We start from the raw sequence: 14,616 nt of genomic DNA on the forward strand, positions 1-14,616 counted from the left end.
GGAGATCTAGCCTCTTTTCTCCACCAAGCTCACACATGACCTTCTTTCCAGCACCATCTCCACCCTGGGATAAGGATGTGGAGGGAGAAGGTACATGAGTGCAAACTCCAGAGGCAGGTGTTGCTAGGAGCGACACAGAGACTGAAGACTGCACGCACATTGGGGGTGGGGGTGGAGAACCAGCCACACGTGGGCATTCATACTGTTCAGACTTTTAAAATTTTATCTGTTTTATCCTGTGTGTACAAGATGATGGGGAGACATGCCGGCCACAGGCAGCGTGTGGAAGTCACATGACAATTTTGGGGAGTTGGTCCTCTCCTTCCATCTTTATGTAGGTTTGGGGGATGGAACTCCCATCACCAGGCTTTTGCTGCAGGTGTCAAGATCTGTTGAGCCATCTCACTAGGGCTGGCATTCACATCTTTTTTAATATGACATGTTACAGTATACAACATATGTAATGGCGCATGGCAGCCTGGGCCAAAGTTCCCGACCATATGAAGTCAGAAGAATCAGCTCTTCCATCCCTGTTAGAAACTCATTTATTTGTTGATTTATGTAGCAACCATTTGCTACCTGTGTACCAGTGCAGTACTAAGTGACGGGGGGTTCAGTTGTCTTCTCTATCTTTGTCTCTGTCTCTGTCTCTGTCTCTGTCTCTCTCCCTCTCTCTCCTTTCTTTCTGTAAAGTTCTACTCTAGCTCAGCCTGGTCTGGAACTCACTATGTAACCCAGGCTGGCCTGTAACTCATGGAAATCCTCCTGCCTCAGGTTTCCAGATGCATTGCATTACAGAAGTCAGCTACCATTTTAAATAAAAGTTTGTGTTGTCCCTTCTTTAACATCTAGAATATTCTTGGTGATCACATGAGCCTACAGACTTTAATCAAAAGATCATTATTTTCTTTCTTTCTCTCAGGGTTTCTAATTTGTTCTCCATGTTAGGGCTAGAACTGTCAGCCTTGGACAGGCTGGGCAAATGCTACACTACTGAGCTACAATTCCCAGTCAGTGGTTTTCTTTTTTCCTTTCTTACTTTCTTTTTCCTTTTTTTCTTTTTTTTTGGGGGGGGGGAGGTTTGAGACATGGTTTCTCTGTGTAACAGTCCTGGCTGTCCTGGAACTCACTTTGTAGACCAGCCTGGCCTCGAATTCACAGAGGTCACCCACCTCTACCTCCTAAGTGCTGGGAGAAAAGACATGTGCTACCACCGCCTGACAGTCTGTGGTTTTCTGAGACAGGGTTTTGCCAACCAGACAAATTCATGACCCTTGTACCTCAACCTCTCAAGTGCTGGGACAACAGGTATGTGTCACTATACCAACTCCAGCATCTAATCATTGGTCAATCCAAGCTAATAGATGTTTCTTCCAAGGAGTAGAATCGATATTTCATAACCTCTTCTCATTAAGTGCATAAGAAGGATGGAGGCTCACCAGACAAGGAGTCAGAGTCCCCCACAGTGTGAAACTTTCTGCTTACATCTCATCTTGTTACTTCCAGAAAAAAAAAATTGTCCTACCACTCATCCAAAAAGATAAATAGTGACTCTACTTTCTCCTGAACTTTTCTGTGAGAAAATCAAAGGGATCCTTCAAACATTCCTGTTTGCCAGTTCTGCTTGGAAGCGAATCCATATTAAAACTCAGAGACAAGAGACGTAGGAAGGATGGGTGAGTTCACGATGACAGGATGATATAGCGGAACTGCAAATATGAGGACAGTGGAGAGGAGGAAATAAAACAGAGGCGGAAAGGAAGTTCTGCGGGAGGGGCAGGAGGGGAGAGCGGTTGGTCTAGGGATAAGCAGTGGTGAGCATTATAGTCTGGAAGGCTGGCTGGGGGCAGAGGGCTGAGGAGGAGGAGGTCACATAGCCATTAGGAGAGCTTTGCTCTTGGTGCGGGGTGCAAAGCCATTGGCATTTTTTGAGAAGAGAGACACAATTCAACCTATGTTTTAGGGTTGCATTTTTCTTCTTTTCAGAGCGGCCTCCAGTTTGGTGTCTTTCTGCCTTTGTCTTCTGAGTACTGAGATCACAAGCTGGTCCTGCCACTCTGGCTGCCCTGCTTTAAGAACTTGTGTGTCTCTGCACCCCCCACCTCTCTCTCTCTCTCTTTCTCTCTCTCTCTCTCTCTCTCTCTCTCTCTCTCTCTCTCTCTCTCTCTCTCTCTCTCTCTCTCTCTCTCTCTCTCTGTGTGTGTGTGTGTGTGTGTGTGTGTGTGTTTGGCGAGAGCAACGGGAGTGGAAAAAAACCAGGAGACTTCCACTGAGATTTCACAGTAGCTCAGACTGGGGAAATTAGCAGTAAGTAGGAAAACGGAAAGGCATAAGCATTTCTTGAGGGGGTTGTTTTGAGAATTTCATATAAGAATTCAATGTATTTTCATCATATACTACTTTCTAACCCTCTCTAAATACTCCTGTATCTCTGCCCATGTCCCTGTCTCAAATCTTAAATTTATGTCCTCTCATCTCTTATAACACACACACACACACACACACACACTATTGAGTTCAGGTCGCACTGTCTATAAATATGTACATGGTTGTAGAGCTGATCATTTTGGTGTAAGCAACATTTCTTGTCCCTGAAGAAAACCAAGCCTTGACTTCTTGTAGCTCTTCCACCAGAGGGACAGCCTTGTGAGTCCTCCCCTGATCTATATTGGCATTTTGACTAGTGTGATTTCATGCAGGCAGCCACACTATTGAGAGTCTATGGGGAGGACATCCCTGCCACATCCGGAAGACATTATTTTGCTGCAGTCTCCCATGTCCTCTGGCTCCTCAAATCTTTTTTCTGCCTCTTCATCTTCCTTAGTGTTCTCTGAGTCTTGGGGTGTAGGGGTTGTGTTACAGATGTCACATTTTATAATAGGCACCCACAGTTACAAAGCCCATAAATCCTGGCTTTGACTAGCTGTGGCTCTCTGGAATAACGTTCAACAGACATAACAAACAACCGAATCTGCAGAATTCGCTAGAGAGATGAATGCAGAGGGTGAAGTTGACAAGGACCTGGAACACACAAGTCCTCTGAGGACCAGGTTTTCCTCTTCGTTCGTAGTTATATTCCGACTACCTAGACTCAAACTAGAACCTGGCACACAACAATTCATGCTTCTTAAATGAATGAAAAGCATGAATCAGACTTGTATTCCTGTTTTGAACTTTGTAAAATATCCATGAACACATCTGCAGATAGACAAATCCCTGCTGAAGCACAGTTTCAACAGTATGGTAGCAAAATTCCTCAATTGTTTCCACAGGATGGAAGGCGACGTCACTGTATCCCCATGCCCCGCTGTCAGTGACAGAACTACAAAGAAGCCTTGAAAAAGGCTGGAGCAGAAGGGTACTTTCTGATACAACGCCCAGTGTAAGCCAACAGCACAGACAGAAGCACAGGATACCAGAGGCAGGTGAACTTGCATGCCTGCTTAGCCTGTGGAAGTCCTGGGTCAAATTCCACATCAAAACAAAACAATTTTTTTTTTAACGTTTCAAAACACAGGTATGGCTTTGCTTTCTGTATTCTTGAAACATAATCAGGAAAATGAAAATATGCAAAGATTTCATGAGGGAAGATGAATTATATCCACACTTAAGACAGTCTATGAAAGTGTTCTATTTGATCATATTCCAAATATGATGGATGCATTTTTGTTAATACATCATACCACATCTAAGACATCTTGTGACAGATGTTAAGTGGCCACACAAACAAGAAACCCAGGGCTCACCCATTTCAAACCCTCCCACGTATCCTCAAGCTGGCATTCCTGAGGACACAGGTGCTGTCATTTTGTTCCTCTGCGGAGTTCCAGGTCAGACACCACTAGCTGCTTTGGGCAGTTTTCAGGGAAGTGATTAATTCAAAGTCAGTTCTTGAAGAACACATCTGGTGGGAGCATTTTCTGTTCCAGACACAGGCAACTGCTCTTGCCTTGTTCCAGTCTGTGGGGTCTTTTTGGCACTAGTTTTTTTTAGGCTGTCCGATCGACTCAGGACATCTCATGCCCCAGGGTGGCCTATGGCCGCTGGTAGGCTGGTCTCCCCACCTAGGTATTGACTAGCATTGATCAAGTGACTTAGACTACATTGGGTCTGCTCTTCTCATAGGCAGGTATGAAGGTCTGTCATCAGTTGCTCTGCCAGGCAGGACTACAGTCTCAACAGCTCCCAAGTCTCCCAACAGAAGTCAAGAGCAGGCCTAGAACTCAGTTCCAGGAGAGGTTGGAGGTGTGTGTGTGTGTGTGTGTGTACTTTGGTGGTGGGGTGAGTTCATTGAAGCTGAGTTTACAAAACATGGGCATTTTTTTAAGTGGCTATTTTGGGCTTCAATGACGGGAACCTGATGTTCCTCAGGCCACCCACAGCAAGGCTACTATTGTCCCACACCGGTCTCTCGGGCTCAGAGGCAGCCTCCCACTCGCTCTGATAGTGTTGCACCCTTCTCCCCGCCCCCCATCCCCCCAGGATCCCATGGTGGCAGCCAGAGTTCCAGGACAGGACCAGGAACAGCAGGAGCCTCCCTGCAGCAGCTATGGGGTAAACCTAGGCTTCACCCGGGCCCGCGTGAAGTTTTCCCACCGCGGTGCAGGTGGGCCCTGCGCGTGCACGAGCTGGCGGGTGCACGGTGTGGGGAGATTCTCCTTGCCCCTTCCCCCGCTCCGCTGCACAGCACCCTCCTGGGGAGCGCCCCCACCCCTTCGTCCGCGTGTCCCTTTAATGCGCGCGCTCGTCAAGGTCCTCGCGTCCCTCCCCGCCCGCCGCCGTCCAGCCTCGATTTCCCTCCTTCCTTTTCCTTTCTCCTTCGCCCGCCGTTGCCTCCTCCGGCCCGGCCCGGCCCGGGACTCAGCTGTCACTTTACTTTTGCGCGCGCACCTCACCGGACCCCACGCGGGCACGCGCCGGCGGGGGCGGGGCGAAAGCGCGGCGCGGGCGCGCGGGCGCGCCTCCGCGAGGCCGACGTGGGGCTCGCGCCGTTTCGAGCTCTCGGGGCGGGCACGGCGAGTGCGCGCCTGGGAGGGGGCGCGCGCGGACGGCCGGGTGGCGGCGGCGGCGGCGGCTCGCGGAGGCGGCGGCTTCACTCCGGGACTCGGCGTCGGAGCCGCGGCTGGAGCGCGGGCGGCGCCGCGAGGTGAGTGGGCGCGGGCGGGCGGGCGTGGCCGCGGCCCAAGCCTTGGCGGGGGGCGCACGGGGACCCCACGCGGCGAGGGGCAACCCGGCGAGATCCCCGCCCCCGCCGCGGCCTCGGATCGGGCTCGCGCCCGCGGCCCCGCAGGCCTCGCTGGCCCTGCGCGTGCCCGCCGGGGCCCGCGCGCCCCTCCCCCCTCCCGCAGAGTGTGGCCCTCCTCCGCCCTCCAGGACCCCTCCCCTCCCCGCCCGCGCCCGCCACAGCCGGGAACTAAGTCTCCGCAAAGTCCAGGATGGATGTCGCGGTGCAAAGTGCCCGGCTGTCCCGAGCTCTTCCCTAATTGCATAATTGCTGCACGAGGTGTCCGTGCGGGCGAGGACCCGCCCGGGAGCACCGGCTGGGTGTGTGCGTGATGCCCCGGGGTGGGGGGCGTCGCACTGGTCTTTTGTAATGCCTGGTGCTTGGCACAGTTTGGCTCCGAAGCCGGTTTTCCTCTGGCTTCCCTGCAGCCCCCACTGGCTTGATTGGAAACTGGATTTCCCCCGTCACCCCCCCCCCTTTGCTCCTAATGTTTTGATCCATTTACCCTTTTCCAATTTTAATGAACATAAAGCCTGGCTTCTTGTGGCTCTTTTCCCACGACTAACCAGAAATGTCCAATCCATCTTCCCTAAAGGAAATTAAGGCCGCATTAGAGACATCATCACCCTGGGCTCGGTGGTTCTTGGACCCATTTGCTGGTTTGTAGGACTCTTTCACCCCAACCCCTGTATTGTGTAATTTTGAGGGTCTACGAAAGCATTTTCCATTTTAAAGTACAAAAGGATGTGCCAGGACTTACCTCTGGTTACCTTACTGTTCAGCAAGATTTTTAAAAGCTCGTCTTAGTTTTAAATCCTTGGGTTTTGGAAAAGCACGCTCTGGAAATGTGATAATCGAATCTGAATCTTGGGAATCCAAATATTTGTCTTCAACTCAGGCAGCTGGGATGCTCCTGGGCGCTTTGCAGTTTCATATGTGGGCGACGATGAAGATGGAGTGTTTTCATATGTCATACCTTGAGCTGTTTCCCCTAGGGAACGGCGCACTTCCCCCCAGTCAAGAGCTCCACTGCTGTTTTCTGCATAAATAGCTTTTCAGTCCTCTGAAAAGCTGGGTAGCTCTACATGTTCAGCATATAATATAAAATATTCTACATTTTGGAAAAGTTTAGAAATCCCAAGTAGTTTTTCTACAAGATGCTGAATACAAGTTCACATTTTCCTGTCGTATCAGCTTCAATGAGTTCTTCCTTTTTCACGTTTTTTTTTTTTTTTTTTTTTTTTTTATCATGACATCTCATGATTTGAGTAGTAATGTGGACTTGACCATTGTTAGTTTCATCAGTGGGATTTGCTGCCAGATCCTTTTGTTTTATGGAACAGGTGAATTTTATTCACCATGCTGGTAATTTACAGAGTCCAGTCACCACATAGAACACCTAGCGAAGAAAGCTTAGAAAATCAGTGTGTTTGAATTCTTAAATGTAACATGTTTTTGGAAAATCCACCATATTATCTTATGTTTAGTTAGGAACTAAGGTTTACTTTGAGTCTGAAATGAAAATACCACTTTAGGTATCTTAAGATCTTTGAAACTGTCATTGGAGGATATATTTGTGTGTAGAGCCCTGGAATTTAACTTCCTTTAGGTTGGGTAATCGTATGGAATTAGCTCTTTAGAAATTAATTTTAAAGTGTCTGTAAAGATAATATTTAAAAGTTTATATTCAGGGACTTACTCATTTATACTTTAGAGAGACAGTTTTATACATATAGTTAATTGGAATGATCTATAGAATATTATCTTTCATAAAAATTCATTGTGCCTGCGTGTGCAATCACTTTGTGCCATATTTTTTCTGTAATCAAGGATTCAGAAAACACTCAAACGACATTCCTTTATTTTTTGACTTCTGAAAAGGAGATGCGAAACCTTTATTTCTAAATGATCCAATAATGATTATCAGTGGCCTTGGGTGGATTTGTCTTTTGTAGGTCAAGCTTTGGATGAAATAAGGTATCTTAAATCAAAAGTAGAAATATTTTTTTAAACTGTCAAACTGTAGAAATTATGCTTCTATTTAGACATTTAAATACCTTCCGTGGCAGTTTTGGATTGAACCCAGGCCTTCACATGTGTTTGATAAGTGCTCTACCACTGAGCCACACCCCCTAAGCCGTTCACTAGTATTTTTAGTAGTTTCTCTTCTGGTATTCTGTAGTAGTTTATGAAATTTATGGCATTTTACATCATTGACCAGTCTATTCAGTAGTTCTACAGTTGACACCTTATTAGGTGTATGTAAATGTCCATGAAGAATACTGAGCCGAGGCGTGTGCAGCTGTATGGATAACTCAGTTCACAGCTGTGCACAGCTGTGATTTGACATAGTGGTCGTAGCTGTGGCTTCAGTGTAAGGTAACTTTTTCTGTGGTTCCTGTGTTTGCAGGGTGATGGATTGCCTCAGGTTTAGGATACATACCACGATTTTTCACTGATTCACATCTCTTAAAAGTTTGCCAGCAGCATCTTGCCCTGAGAAACCTAACCCCAAGAGCGCTGCTTTTTCTTTCCCGTACATCTGCTCTGTCTAGCATGCTACAGTGCACATACTTACAAGGTTTTTAGCTTTTGGTATATTTTAACTCAAAGAATCAAGCTGAAAAAAGAATACAAATATTAAATCCAATAATAAGAACGTTAAAGTCAAATAAAAAAATGGAAGAAAAACCAAGAAATATGCCCAGACTTTTAGAGCTAGGCATGAAACATACTGACATCAAATTTCAGTATTCTATTAAGTGACTTTATTGCTCATAAAAGGTGTCGTAGCCACGGAGAATGATGCTCTCCATTTCCAGAAGAGGGAGGAGAGCAGTCCCGGGTTCCCATGAGAGTTTGAGAGCTATTGGGACAGGCTATAAGGAACTGTTAGGGCTGAGGGTGGTGATGTTATGTGTGGTGTCTTTTGATGCTTCGTCTCTGTGCATCCGATTCTTCCAGTCCTTTGCTGTGCTTATGTGTCTTATACAGAGACGTTTGTCTTATGAAACTCTGCTAGAGGCCTGTGTTGAAAAACCACCATGGTTTTGAGCAGACTCTGGGTTGAACTGATGATGGTGAGAGCTGATCAGAGTTACTGGGGCATGCCTTTGGACTAGGTAATGATCGTGATGGATTGCTTTAAGTGAGGCTTCTGGTTTTGGCTGCACTGAGGCATGCTCTTGACCATATCAGGAGCAGGTTGAGTTCACAGTTTTAATTTAAGAGTAACCTAAAAGGGTCTTTTTCAAAAGGAATTTAGATAAATCTCCTCCCACCCCCTTGTGTGTGTGTGTTGATGATGGTGGTGGTATTGATGGTGAGGGTATTTGTCACAGGCAGTCTCCTTTTTCAAAGACATGTCTGAGCCGTAGCTATATGATACCCAAAGTGATTATTGTGTCTTGAGGCCCTGTAGAGTTCAGGCTTGAGTTTTGTTACTTCTGTTCTGGGTCTCTCTGCTTGTTGGGTCAGACAGGATGTAATAGCAAGGATCAAACTGGGGGTGATTGCAATGGAATGAGATTGGAGGAGGGATATCTTTTTCGCTCCGTGCGTTCTTGTGTCTGTTATCCAGGTTATAACGGCTGCCTAGGTATCAGGGCATTGAGGAAATTGAGTTGGTAATCGGAGCTGCTCCAGGAGCATGAACTCAGAGCAAAGTGAATTTCCAACCTCGAGGGTGATTTCCTCCAGACTGAGGGGAAAAAAGAAAAAAAAACCCACGAATGTGTCAGTCCAGTCTCTATCTCTTATGAAACGTGGTTGCTCAGTGGAGCTGGGTCACTGCCCACACCCTCATAAGCTTCAGTTCTTGTTTGGAATCATGTGGCCTCTGTTCTGTTATCACAAAGGTTACGTAAAACAATTTCCCAGCTTAGAGGATTTTAACCTTGGCTCAGCTCTGAGGATGTAATCGATTGGCTGTGAGTGTGGCAGTGTCCTGTTTCTCAGCCCTGGGCCTCCTTGCAGTGACTTGCCGGGACACTTTGCAGGTCTGTTTACCCCGTCTAGACTTCCCATAGCTGAGCACAGCGTGCGCAGCACAGTGCCCGTGAAAATTAGACTCAATCCTTTTTTTCTCTTGCTGCCTTTAAAAAAGATCTACTTACTTTTATTTTCTGTGTATGGGGTTTTGTTTGCTTGTATGTCTGTGTACCACATATGTGCCTGGCGTCCAGGGAGGTCAGAGAGGGTGTCATATCTGTTGGAGCTGGAGTTACAGACCATTGTGAGCCACCGTGTGGGTTCTGGGAATGGAGCCCAGGTTCTCTGCTCTTCACCTCTGAGCCATCCCTCCAGCCTCTTCTGGTGTGTCTTATGCCAGTGCTTTTGAGATGTAACTCACCTTATGAGATCAACCTCCTCCTTTTTTGTATATACTGGAGCTTGAACTCTGCTGATGTGCACTCTGCCCAAACTATACCTCCACCATCTTAAAATGTACAGTTTAGCCTGGGGGTTGAGGTAGCTCAGTGGTGCTTGCCTAGCACGGTGAGACCTTGGCTTCAGTCTTCAGCGCCACAGAAGCAAAGCCGAACCTGTTGAGGCTTTTCTACTCTGACCACCGCTTAAGTCAAGAACATTGTTATCACTTTCTGTCCATTAAAAGTCACTTCCCTTCAGTCTGTCTCTGTGTCCCCATGGATTTACCTGTGTGGACATTTCTTACAAGAGAGCTTTGCAGTCTGTGGTCCTTGGCTTCTCTCAGTGTAAAGAGTCAAGGTCTTCCCGCTGAAGCATGCAGATACCAGGCTTCATTTGTGGCTGCGGTCTATTGTCCTGTGGCTGCACCACGCTTTACTATCAGAGAACGTTTGAATTGTTCCCACTTTTTGTTTCCTAAATAAAATTCCTACCAATATTTGTCTCTAAATTTTGCATGAATTCGTAGAAGAAAAGTTTGGGCCACCCCCAGAGTTACTTGTTTTGTAAATGTAAAAACTCCCATTTTTATACCTAGTTTGCCTTCCTTCTCTTCTTAGGCTCGTTTCTCCCCATTCTGGATGCTCCCTGTCCTAGTCCCTCCCACAGCAGAATAAAGGAGGCTTCATCCTTTGTTCCAGGATCTAAAATGTCCACGGAGGCACAGAGAGTGGACGATAGCCCAAGCACTAGTGGAGGGAGTTCCGATGGGGATCAGCGGGAGAGCGTCCAGCAAGAACCCGAGCGAGAGCAAGTTCAGCCCAAGAAGAAGGAGGGGAAGATATCCAGCAAGACGGCTGCCAAACTGTCCACCAGTGCCAAAAGGTACCCAGCTCCTGTCGGCTTTGTGTTTGCCCTCAAGTTAGAACCCTAAACTCAGCTTTTCGCTTGCATTTAGTTACTTTTCTGGAATGAAGATCATAGAGTTTATAGATTTCCCCCACTTTTATATAATTTTTTATGTGTTTTTAATTGTGAAAAACTTTTAAAAGCCAATTTAGAGTCACAGCATATTATAAAATCCATACTTGTGGTGTATTGATATATTTCTATCTTAGAAAAACATGAACAGGACATTATAAAAGTCTAATTTGATTTATGGTTATTTGATCATGAATATATTTTTTTACCCAGTAACAGAATAGACATTAAGTATCTCTTGACTAGGGATGGGGAGTGGGGAGATGGCTCAGTGGGCAAAGGGCTTGTTGCTGAGTCCTGATTAGTGTCACCCCTATAAAAACCAGGCATGGTGGGGCACATCTGTAACCACAGTGCTCTGAGTGGGGGTAGGGGAAGAGCAGAGGGAGTGTGTGTGGGGGGGCACACAGGTGGGTCCTGTAACTCACTGGCCATCAAGCCTTGAGTCAGTGAGCTCCAGGTTTAGTGAAGAGATCCTATCTCAACGACAGCCAAAAACAAACCAGGATGAACAAGGAGTGAAAGGGGAGATAACTGATGTTGACCTCTGGCTTATCCATGTGTACACACACACACACACACACACACACACACACACACACACACGTACACACATGCACACACACATACACACACATACACACACATACACGTACACGCACACACACGTACACACACACATGAACACACACATTCTCACTCTTTCATACACACTTGTGCACACATGTACACATATATGCTACTATTGAAGTAATTGCTAGTGATAACCCTCCCAGTTGGTAAAGTCAGAAATGCTAGTGTTAATGCATCTTGATTTCATTACATTCGGTGGGGGCTGGTCTTGATGCTGGCTTCCTCTCTCCCTAGAGAATGGATAGATCTGGAAAGGAGATACTTGGATGATGCTCTATCACTACTTCAACCTCTTACAGTGATCGGCACGTCAGCGGGCTCAGAGGGAATCTGCTTTGATAGCATTATATTATAGCCTGGTGCTCTGAAGATAATTTGAAAGGCAGATTATGTTCTGTGGACTCGTGCTTGCCTGTGATTTTATGTTCATTAATACCTTTTTAAAGAATAAAAATAGCAAGTAGGTGTTAGTTTAACTTTCTTCTCAGCACATGTAACTTCAGGTTAAGGAAACAGTCCTGAATGATGGCTTGATAAACCACAGGAAGATATGATTAGGAAATGCATTTCCTCCAAACCAAAGACTGCGTCGTACTAACTGAGTCCTACCCACAGGCCCAGGGTGAGCCTTTGTAGGCCCTCTGGCGAAAGTAATGGTAACTGGTCGGAAGATATCCAAGCTGACCAGATGCAGGGTATCCAACTCTCTGATACCCTGCCGTGACACTGTGATCTACAGATGTATTAGGTCACCGTCATAGCTGTCCTGATGCATGCAGCCTGGGTACGCCTGCCTGAATATTCACTTCTTCTATGCCAGAATCTCTGACCACTGGTGAGGAATTTATATAAAGGCAGATAGCTCTCGATATTTACCAGTTTAAACTGGAACACGCTAGGGCAGGAAAACGTTTCTGTTTCTCTTTGCTGTTATACCCTGTGTCCAGGGGGCCTTAGCCGGGTGACTTTTCTCCCCCTAAGGTAGAGTGCAGACACCTGCTCCTGCTAAGTGGGACTAGGGTAGGGTGGATGAGAAAGACCAGGAGTTGAGAAATGTAACATTTAAGTAAAACTGGGTTGGGGTGCCTGGGTAAAACTGTCCAAATCCAGGTCTTTTGCAGTTCCATCTAGAAACTCAAAGCCAGCCCTAAGCTGCCGACACTGAAGGTTTTCAGAGCTGCTTCTGGCATGGGAGAGAGGACGAGACAGGTCTGTGGGGAGTGGTCCTGCTGGCCTGTCCTCTGCTCCCCTATGACAGGCAGGGGGAGAGAGGACGAGACAGGTCTGTGGGGAGTGGTCCTGCTGGCCTGTCCTCTCCTCCCCTTTGACTATTGATCACTAGAGATTTTTTTGTTTCTCTGGTTGGGGGTATCCCTGCAAAAAAAAAAAAATCCTCAGGACAAAGCCTGCCTTTGAAGGAAGGTTTGCTGTTTAATGTGGAACCATTTACCACTGTGTTTTAGAAAGCACATCCTAATGGTTTTATGAATCAATTATGGATGAAAGCCCCCCCCCTCCCTTTTTTTTGTTTTTTGAGTCAGGTTTTCTCTGTGTGAAAACTATCCTGGCTGTAGGCTTTGTAGACCAGGCTGGCCTCAAACTCAGAGATCTGACTGCCTTGCCTCCCAAGGGATGGGACTAAAGGCGTGTGTGAAAGACCCTCTTTAAATGGGGGATAAAGCCAACTTTAGAGATGGTTTTCTGTGCCTCATCTTGGTTGACATCCAATAGGAAATAACGTTAATGCTGTTATGTAGTAAGTGTGCATAAAATGAAGTATGCGAAGCCATTTTACATGTAAAAGTGCTGCTTGGTTGCTAATTGTTTATATGAAAAAGTGGGGTTTGTTTTTAAGGTTCTAAAAATGTGGGAAAATGGAGAATCATGGAGGGGAAGGGGGCCTCCTCACACCCACGCACTGATCCTGTGCCTAGGCTGGTCAGCTCACTCTCTTCTTGCTGTTTTAAAGCTTTGGGCTTGTTTCAGAAATGAGGCTTTCCTTTGGTCCTGGGCTTTCACTGAGGACCTAAAACAAAATTTTAATTTGTATTATTTTAAAAAGAGTCACTATTTATGTGAAAAGTCTTCCTGAGCGCAATAATTCTGTGAGATAAGAGGCACCTGCAAAGCTTGTACTCAGGAGACACAATCTGCTTGGAGCCCAGTGTAGTACTTCATAGCTCTCCGCCTTGGACACAGCTTCGGGTCTCTATCTAGTCATACTTTCCCTTGCTTCAGGATGCGGATGGGCTTGAGATAGACCCAGACTGTGTATCTTGAGATAGACCCAGGCTGGCCTTGAACCTGAGATCCTCTTGCCCCAGTGTCCCAAGGGCTGGGGTCACAGGTATGCTACCATGCCCAGCTCACTCAGTTTTCTCTTTGCAAAATTAAGATAATGGTACCCTTCTCAGAGAGCTGTCATGAGTCTGTATTTTGCTTATAATAAACTCTTGAAGATAGTCCCTGTCAGCGAGACTGCATGCCAGTTACTGTCTGCGAGGATATTTTTCAGTTCCATTTGGTGCAAGCGTTGGCACAGTAACGCTGCTGTTCATCTCGAGGACTTAGTGCTGGTATTCTAGGGCTATTCGATGTTGTAATTAACTCATTTTGTAGTAACTCAGGTAAAGTGCTTTTCACTTAGGGGCTCAGTTACTAAGTGAATTGTAATGTTAGCGTTTTAAGATTAATAATTACTGTAATAAATCTACTATAATTGTAGAATTAGTGTGTTGTAGAAATGTTTCCTTAAATATCTCATTCTTGAGGTATCACAAAATAGGGTTCTACACATTTAAACAGGTTGAAACATCAGCCCGAACTTCTGCCTTTTTTAGCGTCTGGAGGGAAGGTTACATCTGTGACACGTTCCTCTTTGAGAACGGTTTTATTAGTGTGTCCCCACCACAGTTGCTTCTCCTGAAGTGTCTATGCTGCTCTGTGATACTTGCAAATATGTAGTTAGACAGTTATATGTCCAAAATGACAAATGTATACGATTTTGATTAAATTACTAGTCAGTTCCATAAAACATCTATTTTGAGTCCTCATTGAATTGACTCTGCCTTGTTCACATTGGTATTTCAATAAATATGAATTTTTAAATCAGATTTATTTCAGATTAGTTTTGCTCAGAGTTGACATTGTATTGTTACTGGACTTTGAGTGTAGTGCCATTCTAGAAGGTGTATTAGGTTTTTAGCTTCACGCTTTTGTTAGGCTGAAAGGTGGATTTCAGTGTGTTCCAGTGTGATTTTTTTTGTTCTATGATGAACTCTCCAAAGTTTGCTTATAATGACTGTGTTTCCTTGATGTGCACATTTTAAAGCTTTTCCATGTTTTGTAGTCGGCAGGCATTTTACAGTTGATGCACACTGTGAATTGATGATGTGTCCTAAGTCAGCGGT

The 14,616-nt window shown here is 45.9% G+C and overlaps 1 protein-coding gene across 2 annotated transcripts in view; it reads left to right on the top strand.

The window, feature by feature from the left end:
* Positions 1-5,025: 5,025 nt before the first annotated feature.
* Positions 5,026-14,616, top strand: part of LOC119827622 (ubiquitin-conjugating enzyme E2 E2) — a 268,294-nt gene continuing 258,703 nt past the window's right edge. Inside the window, exons 1-2 of one of the 2 annotated variants that reach the window (XM_038349445.1) lie at positions 5,026-5,146; positions 10,294-10,477. In XM_038349445.1, the coding sequence (XP_038205373.1) occupies positions 10,302-10,477 (176 nt within the window). In that variant the 5' untranslated portion in view covers positions 5,026-5,146; positions 10,294-10,301. Of the gene's footprint in view, positions 5,147-10,212; positions 10,478-14,616 lie in introns of both variants that reach the window. The other variant, XM_038349446.1, reaches the window with a different exon arrangement.

This window comes from Arvicola amphibius, chromosome 12 (assembly GCF_903992535.2).
Source record: "Arvicola amphibius chromosome 12, mArvAmp1.2, whole genome shotgun sequence".
Classification (NCBI taxonomy): domain Eukaryota; kingdom Metazoa; phylum Chordata; class Mammalia; order Rodentia; family Cricetidae; genus Arvicola; species Arvicola amphibius.